Here is an 18,421-nt window from a genome sequence, read left to right as displayed (position 1 = left end):
ACCGTACACACTGTAGTTGGTGGGGCCACCTAAAATGGCCAGGAGTGGATGGCTGCATTCGGATGGCTGTTGCATAATACATGGAAGAGGCATGGGATTATACCAATGCAATGCCTTTCCAAATACATTAGCAATGAAATTCATGGACTACACCAAATCCCACCGCTCGGCCAAACACCCGTAAATCCCATCCCGGACTTTATACAATTCCATGGAATCACTGGACATCCACTGACACCACCATCATTACCTTAAAAACCATTCCATCCCTCCTAATCCCATGGGATTGGTCTGGCCAAACACTCCCTTAGTGTAGGAGTCATGGGTGAGACCCACATAGTGCAAACCACCAACCACCGAGATGGTGGTGGGGAGGGAAACGGATTGGCTATTCTCCCTACCACCATCCCGGCCACCATCCCGGTGGCTAGTGGTCGGTGCTATGTGGGCCTCACCATGATGTATGTGTTTCATTCATTCCATTCATCCATTTTTACATATCAATTAGGGCATGATTACATCATAAATACCCATATGAGGAGAAAAAAAAAAAAAAAAAAACAAAAACAAAGATAAGCTTCGTTCAAAACTTTTATAGCCTCCAAATGGTTTTTAATGATTTATATTCATTCAACACTTTTTTCTATGATGGGTCTACTTAAGATTCGAGATATACTTTATTTTTGGTCCCATGCCATAGAATGATCTATAAAAATAGATAGACGTTATAGACGATATACATGCATCACGGCACGCCGACGGATCGCAGACCACCGGCCAATGGCCAGTGGCAGGAGTAGCAGCCAATCCTTTCCCCTCGTGTACGTACCATTCTACCCACTTAGGGGTGGCATGTCCTGTGTCGGCTTTAATCTAATGAGTCTGATCAACTTTATTATTAATATCTTTTATAGTAGGTCCAGTCATGTGTCAAAGTCAATTTTATCAATCTAATCAATCTTATTGCCAATCTCTTTTACAGAAGGTCGTGTCAGATTCAACCTAACCAAATCAACTTTATTATCAGTATCTTTTCCAGAAGGTCGTGTTAGATTCAACTTAACCGATCTAGTCAACTTTATCTTCAACAGCACAGAACCTAATCTAGTCTGACTGTATTTAAGAAAATACATGCAGCGTCTACCATTTATAAGTTCCTTCACGTGAGCGCAACCTGAGTATCAAATATTATATTATATTGCAGCTACGAATGACATATAATTATATATGATTGGATGTATGAATGTTTAAAATAATAATTGTAGATGTTAACTCAACCTAAACATATTCTTCCGGCCATAGGTTTGACTATCCATTAAACTGGTTATGCTTGGTTTGAGTCTGATTGGGTTGGATTAATTCTCAACGGACCCAACCCACCTAAGTTACACCTCTGAATTCCAAACGTAGTGGTGAAATTCCACTAGCGTGAGTGTGTGGGGGTGTATGTGCATGTGTAAAAATAAAAAATAAATAAATATAAAACAATAAAATAATGGGTACAGGAATGTTATAAGTACATACATGTATATGTGAATGTATATACGTAGATATAACACATGCATGTGTATATTACAATTATACACCAGCGAATTGATTGTATTGTTATTTGTGTGCATCCATCGTTTCATGAAGTCCATTGAACTTGCTCTCGTGTCATGCATGTATGAATACAGCTTATTTTTGCGTAAAGTGATTTTTGTGATGAGGCCAACTCATTGGACGGTGTGGATGTCACAGACACATGAAAGGTTAGAAGTTATCCACCGAGTAAACTGCAACTAATAGACCAACCCCATTAGACCTGAGATCCCCTCCTTTCTATACATTGTACATATATGCCCTTACACAGAGAGAGAGAGAGGGAGAGAGAGGGAAGATGGGAAGAGAAGGGTATGTACCTCTCTTTGAAACTAAGGAAGCAAAGGGTAGGATTGCATATAAGATTTATGCAATTTCGGTATTTGTGGGCGTGTGTTTGATTTGGGTGTACAGAGCAACTCATGTTCCAAAAGAAGGGTTGAGATGGGCGTGGTTTTGCATGTTTGGAGCTGAGATTTGGTTTGGATTTTATTGGATTTTCACACAATCAGCACGTTGGAGGCCTGTCTATCGCTCTACCTTCAAAGAAAGGCTCTTCCACAGGTACGCACCATTCTACCCGTTCTCCAACAGCAGTGCAACCTAGGTCAGTCTCTAACAAAACCCATCTGACCCAACCTGAAAATTTGATCGGCTCAAAGAGGTTATGTTAAAGTGGGTTTGAAAATCTTCAACAAAACCCTAGGTTAGGTTGGGATTGGGTTGAAGGCTCTGCCAACCCTACGTATAATACCCTACAAATATAACTGTATCTAAAACACTAGAATTGTATTTTCCTGTTGCGTAGAACCTGCGTAGAGGTCTCATGTATCATTTCCAAAAGGTGGACCATGGTGCAGTGATCCAAACCGTTGATCCTATGGTAAATACGCTCCCCAAATTGGGGATGACCTAAATCTCCTCCAGATGACATCGCATCTTGGTTCTTTTTAATCCTAACTGTTCTTTTTAATCCTAGCCGTGGGACACTACAACAAGTGTCTGGATTACAAAATCGTGGGTCCAATTTCTTAGCAAAAGGTTTTTTAAAGCCCACATGCGTGACGCAAGCACACGGGCTAATACTTTTCATTTGATGGGTCACGCTTTTTAAATCTTCTCGCCCGAATATCAGGCCCGTTGATTCCTTGGTGCGTGACAGCCTAGAAAGTGGTATGGTAAAGCGCTTTTTTTTTTTTTTTTTTTTTCTGACCGTATTTTTGTCGTTTACCGTCTGGATTACGTGAGGACTGGAGCATCTAAAACTTCCCGCGAAAGATCTAACTAACGAATGGTGGAAAGCTCATCTTGCACATAAAAGCTATATTGACACGTGTGCTAGTGCAACGATCCCATTGTTCTACACGCGCGTGGCTCAACCTATGCTGTTTCGTGAGGGTAAAATTGGAAACCAAAATTCTTAAGATCATTATTCTTGAGATTTTTTTTGGTTCCTGTGTAGCCCCTTGAGTGTTTCGGATCAAGGACGAACTATGGGCGGTGTACCTGATAGACGGCATGGATTTCATCCACGTCAGTCTTTTTACTCACATCAGGTAACCCCAGTAACGGGAACGGATTGGCTACTCCCCCTGACACCAGCCAATGGCTGGTGGTCGGTGCTCTGCGGGCGCTGCCATGATGTATGTGTTTCATCCATTCCGTCCATCTATTTTTCTAAATCATTTTATGGTATAAGAAAAAAAAAATTTAGGCATATCCCAATCTCAAGTGGACGAGTGGACCACATTACAGGAAACAGTGTTGAATGAATGTCGACCATTAAAAACTTTTTGGGGCCATAAAAGTTACTGATCAAGTTGATATTTATTTTTTCCCTTCATCTGGGTCTTTATGACCTACTCAAAATAACGGATGTCATATAAACAGTACAGTTGGCCGTAGGAGGATTTTAATGGTGGATATCCAATCACTATTGTTTTCCCGTGGTGTGGGCAACCGGAAATTTTTATTCCTCTAATTTTTGGTCTCTTATACTAAAATGATCTAAAAATATAGATGGACGGCATGGATGAAAGGCATACATCATGGTTGGGTCCACAGAGCACCGACCACCAGCCTCCGAGCCAGTGGCAAGGGGAGTAGCCAATCCATTTCCCCCGGTGACTACCCAGCGCAAGTGTTATCCCATCGATGGGAATAGAGCTGGGCATCAAACCGAGTCGAATCAGATTGGGTCCAACTCGACTCGGTCCGAGTTTTACATGGCCTGATCCGAACTCAGTTCGATCCGGGACCGAGTCCGGATCATCTAACTCGATCCGATCCTAATCCATACTGGCGTGAACCGATCCGAGTCCGACTCGGTCAGGAAAACCGAGTCGAATCAGATTATGCCAGATTCAGATCGGTCCAGTGTTGAAGGTGGAAGTGAAAAAGATATCTAAAGAGATAACAAAGCTGAAATTTCCTATTCAGAGCTGGCAATTCAGGAATTCCACCCTATTAAAGATAACAAAGCTGCTAAAACACCTGCAAACTGTGCAACCTAACCCTATAAATGCATGGAGAGATTCAAGAATCTATAAAGCTAAATACAATTACATACAGCAAAGTAGTCTTCTAAATAGAAAGAATTACAAGAATGCCATTCCCCATAAGGCATGAAAAAGATGTATTCGACTGATTCTTCAAATCAACGAAACTAAAACCCTAAAACGGAGCAAGGAAGGGAGAGAGCGAGAGAGGATTAGGAGAACCTGATTCAAGATGAAGCTCTTATCTTGGCGGGCTTGGCCGCAGACGGAGACGGAGACAACACCAACAAGGCCTTTGACGAGCTGGAGGGCCGCGACCGCCTTGGGGTCCATGCGGAACTTGCCTTTTTTGTCATAGTAAATGAGACGAAATGGCCTGACGGGACCTGCAGTGACGACGATCGGAGAAGAGGATTGAGGGCTTTGTGAAGGAATTTGGTAGAAGAATCTGCCTCATCTCCATTTCAGATCTCTCTTTCACTGTCTTCTTCTTCTTCTTCCTTTTAGGGTAGAGAAGGTTTGGGGATTTAGGTTTGGCGCAACGGGCGTTCAGGTAGAGAGGGAGGGTAGGATAAAAAATTAAAAATAATACTTATACTACTTGTTCCGGGTCGGTTTGGTCGGTTCAGGCCGGATCCTATTGGTTCACATATTTGGGTCGGATCGGATCCGAAAATCGACCTTAATCCGGATCCGATTCGAAAGACGATCGGATCTGGGTGGACAGACTCGATCAGACCGATCTAAGTCATCGGTTCTGTTCGGAACGGTACCGAGTCGGGTCGGATCGGGTTAGAAATGCCCATCTCTAGATGGGAAGCGAATTGACTGGTGTACCACACACCACCGACAAGGCTAGTCTGTTGACGTCACCAAGTTCTGTGGGTCCCATAACGAGGTATGTATTATATCTGATCGGCCCATCCATTTGACGAGCTTGTCGTAAAGCTTGATTCAAAAATTAAGACAGATCCAAAGATCAAGTGGGCCACACTGCAAAAATCAGTGGGGGATTTAATGTCTACCATTGAAACCCTTTTGGGTTGACAGGAGTTTTGAATCAATATGATATTTGTTTTTCTTCTTGAGCCTTGGTTTGTGTGACCTAAAGAACAGAATTGACAAAAAATAAATGTTGTGGTAGGCCCTATAAGTGTTTTAACAGTTAGAATCATTGTTCTATTCCAATTTATAGTGTTGTCCGCTCTAACTTTGTATATGACTCATTTTTAGGCTTATTCCCTCAGATGATTTTACAAATGCTACGATGGTGTTTGATCGCCACTAAGTTTTGTGGGTCTCATCAAGAGGTAATCCAAATGGATGATCCACTTAGTGAGCTCATTATACGGCGTGAACTGAAGATAAAGAGAGATCCAAATATCAAGTGGCCCATATTGCAAAAAGCACTGAAGGATTGAACTGTCTACCATTGAAACCATTTCAGGTGTCACGTAAATTTTGGATCAATATAATATTTGTTTTTCCTTCTCATCTAGCTTTGTGAGGCCTTATGAATATATTGGACGGAAAATAAATGTTATAGTGGGCCCTATGAATGTTTTAACGGTGAGAATCATGGTTCCACTGTTATACGGTGTGGTCCACTTGAGCTTTGGATACAACTCAATCTAGGGATCAAGATCTAAAATGATCTTTCCAGATGAATGACCGGTGTGGATATAATAAGTATATCATTGTGGAGCCCGTATAACTTTGATCTCCTTTGGAGACTATGTACAACTCAGAGGTGGCACGACATCCTACCCTACACCGCAAGGTTGGTGGTGTGTGGTACACCAGCCAATCCGGGAAGCGAATTAGCTGGTTTACCGCACTCAACCGACCTTGCTGTTGTGTCGAAGTCACCTTGTTTTGTGGGTCCCATCACGAGGTATGTATTATATCTAAATCATCCTCCCATTTTGGTGAGCTGGTTGTACATTTGGTGAGCTGGTCGTAAATGCTGTGCCAAAAACTAAAACAAATTTAAAAATTAAGTGGACCACACTACAAAAAGTCTTAAGAGTTTTGGATCAGTATGATATTTGTTTTTCCTCTTCATCCAGGCCTATGTAACCCGTGAACATTTTGGATGGTAAATTAATGTTATGGTGGGCTATGGAGAATAGTTTTTTTCTTTTATTTTTTTAATCACCCAGACGACACACCGCCACGCACGTATACGGTTATGGGATTTCACCACCCATGGGTGCTCGAACTCTTGATCCCGTGTTGAAACTTCTAAGAGTGTACCACAGTAGCAAGAGCAAGGACCGAAATAGTTTGACTTTGAGAATCATTGTCTCCACAACTATTTGTAGTGTGGTACACTTGAGCTTTGGATATGACTTATTTTTGGGCCCATGCTCTAAAATGTTCTTGCAGAATGTATGAATAGTGTGGATATAATAAATACATTAAAGTGGGCCATGTAACTTCGATCTCCTTTGAAACGTTTGTACAACTTGGGCTGTGTGTGGTACACCGGCCAATCCGCTAATCCGCTTCCCCATCGATGAGGCTGCCAATGGATAGAATTCACAATGCTAGCGGTCTTTTCGTGTGATTGATACATGTGACATCGCGCTTTTGAGTGAGGAGCAAAATATGGATGGTCTGGATTATGGACGCGTATCTACAGTTTAATATGCATGCATTATTACAAAAGAAGGCCACTTTTCAAAAGGATTTCAGACCTTTTTTTTTTTCTCTGAGTGCAGAATTTAATAATTTAGAGTGGCCGACAAATGCTACCTGCTCAGAAGTCCTTTTGCTTTTGCTTAGATCGTATGCTCCTTAAATCCACACCGTCCAGCCGCTACCTTTTCATAAGTCCATTTGCTTTTGCTTGGATTGGCTGGTGTACCTCACACCAGCTATATAGCTGCTCTATTGACGTCAGGGTCTGATCATGAAGTATGTGTTATATCCAAACCGTCCATCCATTTGGTGAGCTACTCTTGAGGCTTGAGATGAAAAATAAGACAGATATAACTATAAAGTGGACCACATTGCAAAAAGCAGCGATGAATTGTCTACCATTAAAACCCTTTTTAGGCTCATAGAAGTTTTGGATCAATATGAAATTTGTTTTTATACTTCATTCGGGTCTTTGTGATCTTATGAACAAATTGGATGGAAAATAAACGTTATGAGGGCCCTATGAATTGTTTAATGGTGAAAATAATTATCTCCGCTGCTATTTGTGGTGTGGTCCAAATGATTTTTGGGTATGATTCATTTTTTGGATAGTGCTCTAGAATGATCTCTGAAAGTAGACGAACGGGGTAGATATAATAAATACATTACTTTGGGACCTATGTAACTTTGATCTCCTTTGAACCGTTCGTACAACTCGAGCGTCAGTGCTCGTCTTCGCACGACACGTGCCTACAGCATCTACATAGATGGTGTGTGGTACATCAGTTACTCCGCTTCCATTCCTCAAAGCCGCACCGTCCAACCGCCACCTTTGCATAAGTCCTTTTGATTTTGCCTAGATCCTATGTTCCTTAAATCCACACCGTCCAACCGTTTTGATGCTCATTTTAGAAGCAGATCTATATCTCAGTTAGACCATGCACTCACACCACTTGGATTTCCCAGCCCGCAAGACCATGCACTCGCACCACTCGGATTTCTATGTTAATTGTCATCATTTGGGGCGCCTACCTTTAACGTCAACCGCTCACATAGTGGATTTTCCGTAGTGTGGCCCCACCTTCAATGTGAATTGTCCATCATGAGAGGCTACCTTTGATATGGACTGCCCATCACGTGGGGTCCACCTTGATATTGCTATCATTCAGAGCTCACCTTGGAAACGGATTGGCTACTCCCCCTGACACCAGCTCCGTGGCTGGTAGTCGGTGCTCTGTGGGGCCACCATGATGTATGTGTTTCATCCATTTTTACATATCATTTTATGGTTTGATTTAAAAAATGATCTCAGGTGGACCACACCACATGAAAACAATAGTGATTAGATATCCACCATTCAAATCCTCCTAAGGCTCACTATACTATTTCTTTGACATCCAATATGAGAGGAAGAGAAAAAACAAAGATCAACTTGATTCAAAACTTTTATAGCCCCCGGAATGTTTTTAAAGGTTGACCCTCATTTACCACTGTTTCGAGTAATGTGGTCTACTTGAGATTTGGTATACCTCATTTTTGGACTCATACCGTAAAAAGATCTCTAAAAATAGATGGATGGCATTGATGAAATACATACATCATGGTGGGGCCCACATAGCACGGACCACCAGCCATTGGCTGGTGTAGGGGGAGTAACCAATCTGTTTTTGCTCACCTTTAGAGCTGAGTATGTCGGACTTGATCCGGTGGATCCGACCCGATCCAACCCAATTTGCATCGAACCGATGACCTGGATCAGTCAGGTTTAGTCTGGATCAGGCAGATCCAACCATTAATCGAATTAGATTCGAATCTACGTCAATTTGGATCGGACCGATCCGTATGGATCTAATCCGATCCGGGATCCGATTCGATCCGGTTATATGAGAAATAAAGGGATGGGTAAAACCAATTCCCAATAAAGGGTAACATGAGGGCAGTGGTGGCACATTGGTGCGGCCTGCGTTGGGCAGTCGGCACCCAACTTTCGTCAAGGGTAATTACTCCACTTCTCTCCTCTTAAATCAGATTGCATACTTTGTTACTTAGTATGTTTTTATCACACTAATTAAACTCCTATGGCCCACCTTGAATTCACGTGGTTTATCTGCGCTGCCCATCCGTTTTTTATCTCATTTTAACCGTTTGGCCAAAAATAGAAACATATCCAAAGCTCAAGTGGGCCATACCACATAAAACAGTGGGAATAATGATTTCCACTGTTGAAACCTTCCTAGGGTTCACATTAACGTTTATTTGTCATCCTACCTGTTCATAAGATCACAGGAACATGGATGAAGGGAAAAAAACAAATATCACCTTGATCCAAAATGTCTGTCCACCTAAAGAATTTTTCAATGGTAGATGTTCAATTCACACTGTTCCCTGTGGTGTGGTCCACTTGAGCTTTGGATATGCTTTATTTGTGGTCCCATTTATTAAAATTAAATTACAAAATGTATGGACGGAGTGGATAAAATAAATATATCATGTTGGGCCCCACATAGTTTACCTAGTATGCTTAGCACACTACACAATATGCTTCACTCTCCTTTACCAAAATCCCACCGCTCCTAGAGTCCTTGCCTAGTAGTCTTCTTCTATCCCACCTATTCCCCTCCCAACTCCGATTTAGAAACGGATCGGCTACTCCCCCTGCCACCAGCCAATGGAAGATGGTCGGTGCGGCCCCACCATGATGTATGTGTTTCATCCATGCCGTCAATATTTTTTGTTTTTTGTTTTTTTTTTTTAAATTTTCAAAAAATAAAAAATAAAATAGAAGACTCAGTTTTCCTGACCGAATCGAACTCGGTTCGGTTTAGGCCAGCAAGGGTTCGAGTCTGTCCGAGTCAGATGACTGGAACTCGGTCCCGGATCAGTCCGAGTTCAGATTGGGCCATATAGAATCCGGACCGAGTCGAGTTGGACCCAATTCGATCCGACTCAGTCCGATGCCCAACTCTACTCACCTTTGATCCTCTCTCTAAGGGATAGGATCACGAGTCACTTCCATATAAGGAGCCTAATAGTCAACATTTCACCTTTTTTTTTTTTTTTTACACACGCACACACACCCCACACACTCACGCTAGTGGAATTTCACCACCTATGGTACTCGAACCCTTGACCGGGAGTTGAAACTCCTTATGGTCAACATTTCACTTGAATCTTTAATCGCCCGTGTTTTAAATATAACTTTATCCGGGGATAATGAGGCCATACCAGTTCACTTCTTACAGCCGTCCGATCACCACCGTGATTCTTGTGGTCGGACGGCTCTAAGTGGCTTTCCACGTAAATCATATAAGATTCAATTTGATCCTCTTCTCTCTCTCTGTCCAGTTTTATTTATTTATTTTTAATGGTGCAGATATGAAGATGAGTTGCCAGGGGTGGATATTTTCGTGTGCACCGCGGACCCCACAATAGAACCACCCACCCTAGTGATCAACACCGTTCTTTCAGTCATGGCCTACAATTACCCACCGGAGAAACTGAGCATCTACCTCTCCGATGATGGTGGGTCAGATCTGACATTCTACGCTCTACTAGAGGCTTCCCACTTCGCAAAGCATTGGATCCCATTTTGCAGGAAATTCAAGATAGACCCAAGATCACCCGCCGTCTATTTTGGCACAACATCTGAGCCACATGATACTGAGCACGCCAATCAATGGCTGTCCACCAAGGTAAAATATCTTCTACATTGTTTGTTAGCTGCAAACGTGGGTCAATCGAGACTGTCCAAATTCTACTGTCCAAATTCTACGTACCATTGTGGATGGAGTATAGCCCAAAAATTAAATGGAAGAGGCCTTCATTAGCATTCCGTTGGCGGCCTTCAATTGGATGGTTCAAATGAAAAATGTAGCCATTAATCAGACCATCCATGTGGCTCTGTGACTGTGGTACGCTTTTTAGACGGAGAAATGATCACATAAAGCGGCTAACTATATACCAGCTTCTCACTTACATAAACATTCATTCACCAACATGTCATATAGATCATGCATTCTCAAAAGGTGACCCAACGTCACGAGGTTAGAGTCTTCCGGTGCTTTTCTTTTATTTCATGTAGCTAATGAATATGTGATGGACCATATGGACGGGCTTGATAAGTTAATTGAACCAAGTAGCACCTGGTGTTTTGATTCAAGCAAAATTGTATTAATTGGCAAACTAGGTCGTGGTTTGTTATTTTTCAAATACCCAAAAATTAAAAATAAGTTATTAGGCCTGTTGGAGTTTGATATAAATCATGGTATTTATACCATGTACACATTTTTATGTGTAATACATGTTGGGTATTTGAAAATTGATGGTGGCATGTAAATGTGTGGAGTACGCGAACGTGGTGGTTGCACAAGCAAAACATTCAACATATGTGCAACATGTTTAGGAAGTATTTGGTTTCTCGTGTGCCCTATCTAGGAACAATTTGTTCTACCTTCTTTTTAAGGGAGTTATTTGGTGCTCTACTTAAATATAATTATTTAAATTAAAATGACTAAATTATGTAAACTAAATGACAGAATAAAAATATCATCTATGTATTAATAATGAAGATTGTAAATTGAAATTGTAAATGTGTACCTTAGTAAGAAGATATTTTTGATGTCACGATGCTATCAAAAAAAGATGCTTGATCTTTTGTACTTTACATCTTTTAAAAACTTTTCAATAAGATTAGGGTTTTTTGGGTCCTATTAAGAGAGTTGAGATATGTACTTATAAATTATTATTTTTTAAAAAGGGGAGAACTAGAGAATCTTATCTATCAAACTTCTTTCATTTGGAGTCTCCACACCATGTCTCTTTATCCATCCGAGTAACTGTGTATAAATCATTGTTCAAGTGTTCCATTCCAAACCCATCTGTAATGATCACGACTGTGATGAAGTCACCAGATCGCTCAATCTAAATAATTCAATAATCAGATAAATATCAATGATCATATGTGGCCCATCTAATACAAGTATTATAAATTATGAAACAATTTTTTCTTAAATTACAATTTAAAAATTAGATTGGTTAAACCGTTGCAGGCTCTTCTTGGGCACTTGGTCTGCGAAATAAAACCCTTGAATAGTTTTCATTTTCAACTGCCCAATGAGTCTCAATCTAATAGATGGATTGCCGTATAAAAGTAATATATATATATATATATATATATATATATATATATATATATATATATATATATGATATATCTAACTTGGTGCCCATAATTTGGATGACTATTTTGAACCGTCTATGAATTATCCATCACACTCAGCCAGAGTATTAAAGTATTTTTGCATCCAAAGACAAGCAATGGTTGCCCATAGTTATGCATTTTGGACACATTGTCCAAAATTTCCAATCTAGAAGATTTTTGGGGCATCCCCTTTTTCAATGGTGCCATCAATAAGACTCTTTTTTTATCAATGTATCATCATGCCGAAATGAATGGCCATGATTGAACTTTACATTTGCTAATGAGCATGAAACTCTAATTCCTCTCAAAACTATGCTCTATAAAAATTGTAAATTATATTTGTTTGTTTTTTCATAGAAATTGTATGAAGAAATGGTGGATCGGATCGAAACTGCAGTTAAGTTGGGCAACATCCCCAGCGAAATCCGAGCTGAGCACAAAGGTTTTGCAGAATGGCATTCGGTTGTAAATTCGAGAAACCATGGAACCATTCTTCAGGTAAATCTTCAGTTACATTTTATTAAAATAGAGAAAATGCCATTGCCTTCAGTGTAAAGTCGAAACAGATATCATTAGATAAGCTGCTTATGCAAGAAGTAATGATGCAACTATTCGTTTCTGCTAATGTGTTTCATTTCTAGAATATCCAATCCATGCAAGAGATGGGCTAAACCATGATGGTCACTTATTAGGAAAATCAGGGTGATCCACTCATTTGGTGGGCCACAACAATGCACTGAGTGATACAATCCATTCATTTTGATGTTGTGTTCCACTAGATAAGTGGATTGGCATGATTTTAACATCGCCTCATCATCATGGTCTAGCCCACCTTCTCCACAGATTGGATTGGATATTTTAAGTGTGACATGTTGACGGGCTATATGTAGTCGTTTCCCCTCTTTAACAAGTGAACTGGTATTTACACCTCCCTATGTTGGATAGATGCATAGGCCTTATATTTTTTGGTAACCAATACCAAAAGAAAGGGTTGGTTTATCAAATATTTTTTGGTATCTAAGTGAATTATTAATTCTTTAAGGAGAATACTGAACAATAAAAGCATGACAATATTTTTCAAAAATCCTGGCAGTTTTAATTTCTCGTGACTTGGTTATGAGAAGGTCATGATTTTAGTAAAATAATATTAAAAAATGTTTAAATAAATCCATTTTAACCCAAAATTCAAAATTTTAAAGTTATTTTATCGATTTATTATAAATATATTTTAGTATATTATTTTCAATGAGCTTTTGTAGATATTATCATGAGAAAAACATCAAAATCTGAAAATCTCCTGAGAAATTACATACTGAGGAATTGAAGAGGAGATGAGCTAGGTTTGTCACTATAAAGAAATAAAAATTTAATTTTTTACCAAAGTATGACACAAACATTTAGAAATGATAAGGTCTTAAGTTGAATAACTCCCAACCCTTTATGTGCATGTGATGTCGAATCCATCCAATAAATTGGATCCGCCGAGAGAATTACTTTATCCAAAAGTCAGCCACTTCTACTCATTAAGTGGACCACACTTGTATTTTTTTTTTTTAATTTATCAATAGCTAAATAATATTGTTCTCACTTGATTAGTAGATGGGTTTGATTATTGCACTATGTGATCCTAGTGTTGGGGCCAACCTATCAGAAGGGTTGGATGTTGCATTTATTTAATAGGTTAAAAGTTATCCACTATGAGGGCCATGACAGGAGGTCATGATTAGACTTAAGACTTTCTCTATAAAAATTATTAGAAATTATGGATATAATTAAAATAAATTAAATAAATTATGTTTTCAATTTAAACATATCATCATCATTATCATCTAAGCCTTATTTTAATTAATTGGACAAAAACAAAAATATTATATTTGAACTTTTACTCAAGCTTGGAAAGAAGGCAAAATTCCATGCATATTATTATAATTACTTTTAATGTATCATAAACTACAACTTATTTGATTATCTGACCAGAGGATTGGTGGACAGTTTTTGGATGGTTAAAATGAAAAATGTTCAATTTTTTAAAATATAAGTGTCTACAAATAAGAGTTTTGCACTGTTAAATTCATCTAATTTTGATGGTTTAATTTGAGTTAGCATATGCCATGCATAAAACATCCAACTACCTGAGTATCAAGAAATATACTCTGCCCGAGTATCAATGCATGAACTTCTCTTTTGAAAGGAAAATGATACAGTGCCCGTAGAGTACCGTAATTTATACTTTTTTAGTATGGGTTTTCAGCAACAACCTATGAATCCTGTGATGGTCGTGATCAACAGTCCAGATTGATTAATTGGAGGGTCCAAGTGACCCGATTCAACTAGGAGAACTATAACTTTTAGTACTACCCAGAGCACTTTATTGCTCCGCATTCTTCGTTGTGGAAGCAAAGAATTAGCACTGTAGACGCTTAGCTTTGAAGGGCTGTTTTTTTTTTTTTTTTTGACAGCCGCAAAATTTGAACACCAAACTAGATTTTTAAGGTACGGATGTAAGAAAATACTCCTCCAATTAAAGTAGAAGCAGATGAGAAAGTTATGATTATTTTCGTCCGAAAAGGGTTTTTCCGTACAGTAGAGGTCTAGTTTCGTTACGAAAGTTTAGGGTCGGCTGAAGAAGGTGAGGTGGATAGAAGGATGTGTCTACAGTAAAATCCATCAAAGTGTGGATGAGTCAGCACCAAACCACCATCTAATTGTTTATTGATCTTTCCAATTAAAATCCAGATATTAATTGATGGGCGGGACACGAATGCTGTGGATATAGAAGGATCGGCATTGCCAACACTCGTATACATGGCACGTGAGAAGAGACCTCAACATCCCCACAACTTCAAAGCCGGTGCTTTGAATGCATTGGTAATTTTTACATGCTTGTTTCTAGAAACACGTGCAGACTAAGGGTGCAAACAGGCCGGGTCAAACGGCGTGAGCCAGACCGGATTAATAGTTGGGCTGAAAGTAGACCAGGGGCCAACCCATTTAGTAGTTGGACCTTTGCATGGTAAAGCCCAAGCTCTTTAGAAAACCAGTAAATGGGTATATTTTCTCTGGCATGGGTTGGATCTGAATTGAAAACATTGCAAAACTAGGGCTCGGGTATCATCCACTAATCAATCGGGTTTTAAAGGCCCATGTAGAATCCATTTACAAGACCAAGCTCAATGATTAATGGACTGGGCCCAAGCTACCGTACGTCCTACCTAGACCGTTGCCACCTATTGTGCAGATAGACATTAGGCATCTTGGGCATACATACATGAGAGTATTGCTGTATATCCAGACAATTGTACTCGGCCGGACGGGCTAAATCATATTCAGGACAACAGATCCATGCACGATGTGGGCCCACCGAGTAAATTGCTTGGGCTAGGGACCAATCTGGTTCATTCATTAAGCAGACAAAACACGCTCGTCGATGTATCATGGGCATCCATACTGTGGGGCCCACCTGATGAATTGATCAACCTAATTTTGTACCTGATGAATTGGTCAACCTTTGTTGAAGGCCATCCATAGTGTGGGACCCACCTGAAGAAACATTCATGTGTGTATATATGCAAGTGACTGTAAATTAACCTCACGTGTGCATGAGTGTCCGCATGCAGATTCGGGTATCGACGGTCATAAGCAATGGGCCAATCATCCTGACCGTAGACTGCGACATGTACTCAAACAATGCAGAATCGATGAGAGATGCTATGTGTTTTTTCATGGATGAAGAGAAGGGTCATGAAATTGCCTACGTACAATTCCCTCAGAAGTTTGATAATCTCTCAAAGAATGATATTTATGCTAATTCCTTCAAGGCAGTACAAAGGGTAAGTATCACTGTTTGCCCGTTATTGTTCTATGGTGGGCCGCCATGTAGATTTGCCATGGCCAAAATCAAAGTGATCAGACATTCTCGGTCATCCAGTTGTTCGATCTAGAGCATTGATTAAACCATCCATTTTGTGGACCAATGATCGGATGATTAACATAGTCTGATCATCTTGCATTTGGGCAATGGCCCACCAAATCAATCGTCATGATCATCAAAACGATAGATATCTTTCAATGTGCTTGGCAACGTAGGTGGAATTTCATGGTATTGACGGTTATGGAGGGCCACTGTACATTGGGACCGGATGCTTTTTTAGGAGGGTGAGTCTATGTGGGAAGAAGTATAGTGGGGAATACAAAGAAGAATGGAAGAAAGGAATGGAAGGTCGAGCAAAAGGAAGTGTGGTGGAGCTAGAGGAGAGAACAAAAGGTCTTGCAAGTTGCACCTGTGAAGAGAATACACAGTGGGGAAAAGAGGTCTCTCTCTCTCTCTCTCTCTCTCTCTCTCTCTCTCTCTCTCTCTCTCTCTCTCTCTCATATGAACTTTCATGTACCTGAAATATGCAGATGGGTTTGAAGTATGGGTGTCCAGTGGAGGATGTGATAACAGGTCTGGCAATTCAATGTAGGGGGTGGAAATCTATATATCTCAACCCAACTAGGAAAGCATTCTTGGGGCTTGCTCCTACAACCTTGTTACAAACATTGGTTCAACATAAGAGATGGACAGAAGGACAACTTCAAATATTCCTCACCAAGCATTGTTCCTTCATACAAGGACATGGCAAGATAAAGCTAAGACTTCAAATGGGCTATGCTATTTACAATGCATGGGCTCTCAGTGCATTCCCAACACTATGTTATGTTGCAGTCCCATCCCTTGCCCTTCTCAATGGCATTTCCTTGTTCCCAAGGGTATGGATCTCTCTCTCTCTCTCTCTCTCTCTCTCTCTCTCAATTAATCAAACATTTAAAACTCCACATAGATATTTCAAAAGATAGGGAAAAGAATGATTGAATGTGATGTTCATGTTGAAGTTTTCCATTTCCCTTCAGATCTCAAACCCATGGTTCGTACCCTTTGCATATGTGACTGTCGCAAAGCACGCATACAGCCTAGTCGAGGCGCTATGGTCGGAAGAGACAGTCGAGTCATGGTGGAACCAACAACGGATGTGGCTCTACAAAAGGACGACATCATACCTCTTCGCCAACATCGGCGCGGCGCTCCAGTTAACAGGGCTTGCTAAGTCAGCATTCACAATCACAGCCAAGGCAACCGACAATGAGGTGGCCAAGAGGTATGATCGGGAGATCATGGAATTTGGGTCCACTTCTCCCATGTTCACCGTCCTAGCCACATTGGCAATGGTGAACTTCTTGTGTCTAGTTGGTGCAATCAAGAGAGAAGCCATGGGTGATGAAGTTGGAGATGTGGAGGCATTGGTGTTGCAGTTTGTTCTCTGTGGGGTGTTGGTCATCATCAATTGGCCTATCTATCAAGGGCTATTCTTGCGCAAGGACATGGGCCGCCTGCCCACCTCAGTTGCATTTACATCTATTGGTTTAGCTGTGCTGGTTTGTCTAATACCCATGTATTAGAGCATGGGTTACATATATAACATTCAGCAATATTTTGATGCAGATAGCACGAGTCACGTACGTATATAACATTCAGCAATGTATTGATGCAGACACCAAAGCCATGGCTTTTATGTCGTGTGATCATTATTATGTTGTATTTGATGTGTTAAATATAATTAGATTTTGCGCAGATTTTTTGCGCAACTGCGAAACTGCGGGATTTATTTCTAATTTCGTTTATGATTCTTTCCGATTTTTTTTTGGAATTGATTCTTTCTAAAACTTTTTTTTGTGTGTGTGTGTGTCTATATATATATATATATATATATATATATATATATATATATATATATATATATATCACTACAAGAAATTCCACCTTTAGCAACGAAAATTTTTGTCGTTACATTCGTCGCTAAAAAACCGACGCAATAGGTTTTTATCGACGAAAAATTTGAATCGTTAGCAAAGGCAAGCTTTTAAGCGACGATTTTTTTCGTCGCTAAAAATACTTTTAGCGACGAATTTTTTCATTGCTAAACACTTCTACTGACGAAATTTTATTCGTAGGTAAAAATACATAGACAACTTTTAGCGACGATAGTTTTTGTTGCTAATATTTATTACAAAACTTTTAGCGACAAAAATATTCGTCGCTAAAAATATGCACAAAACTTTTAGCGACGAATATTTTTGTCGCAAAAAAATACATAAAAAACTGTTAGCGACAATAGTTTTCGTCGCTAAAATTTATTACAAAACTTGTAGCGACAAATATTTTTGTCGCTAAAAAAATACATAAAACCTTTTAGCGACAATAGTTTTCGTCGCTAAAACTAATTAAAAAACTTCTAGTGACGAATATTTCTGTCGCTAAAAAATACATACAAATCTTTTAGCGATGATAGTTATCGTCGCTGATATTTATTACAAAACTTCTAGCGACGATAGTTTTCGTTGTTAAAAATAACCACAAAACTTTTAGCGATGAAAATATTCGTCGCTAAAAAATACATCTAAATCCGTTAACGACAATAGTTTTCGTCGCTAAAATTTATTACAAAACCTTTTGAAATTCACA

The 18,421-nt window shown here is 39.8% G+C and overlaps 1 protein-coding gene across 3 annotated transcripts; it reads left to right on the top strand.

Moving 5' to 3' along the window:
- The first annotated feature begins 1,849 nt into the window (after window positions 1-1,849).
- LOC131255826 (cellulose synthase-like protein E6) lies at window positions 1,850-17,407 on the top strand. Of its 3 annotated transcripts, XM_058256707.1 has the most exons (8): window positions 1,850-2,145; window positions 10,096-10,414; window positions 12,280-12,420; window positions 14,659-14,790; window positions 15,540-15,752; window positions 16,009-16,233; window positions 16,324-16,671; window positions 16,813-17,407. In XM_058256707.1, exons 1-8 carry the CDS (start codon window positions 1,880-1,882, stop codon window positions 17,356-17,358), a joined length of 2,190 nt encoding a protein of 729 aa, XP_058112690.1. In that variant the 5' UTR covers window positions 1,850-1,879; the 3' UTR covers window positions 17,359-17,407. The 3 variants fall into 3 exon arrangements, with proteins under 3 accessions (XP_058112690.1, XP_058112688.1, XP_058112689.1); XM_058256705.1 differs by lacking the exon at window positions 12,280-12,420 and having other exon boundaries at window positions 1,852-2,145; XM_058256706.1 differs by lacking the exon at window positions 15,540-15,752 and having other exon boundaries at window positions 1,852-2,145.
- Window positions 17,408-18,421: the final 1,014 nt, after the last annotated feature.

This window comes from Magnolia sinica, chromosome 9 (assembly GCF_029962835.1).
Source record: "Magnolia sinica isolate HGM2019 chromosome 9, MsV1, whole genome shotgun sequence".
NCBI classification, from domain to species: Eukaryota; Viridiplantae; Streptophyta; class Magnoliopsida; order Magnoliales; family Magnoliaceae; genus Magnolia; species Magnolia sinica.
Note: the sequence above shows the minus strand (reverse complement) of the source record. Positions and strands in the feature narration are given on the sequence as shown.

Coding starts and splice junctions, on each gene's coding strand:
- LOC131255826 (XM_058256707.1), top strand. CDS start 1,880: ATGGGAAGAGAAGGGTATGTACCTCTCTTTGAAACTAAGGAAGCAAAG. Junction 15,753..16,008: donor CCTTCAAGGCAGTACAAAGG/GTAAGTATCACT, acceptor TTGGCAACGTAG/GTGGAATTTCATGGTATTGA. Junction 16,234..16,323: donor ATACACAGTGGGGAAAAGAG/GTCTCTCTCTCT, acceptor TGAAATATGCAG/ATGGGTTTGAAGTATGGGTG.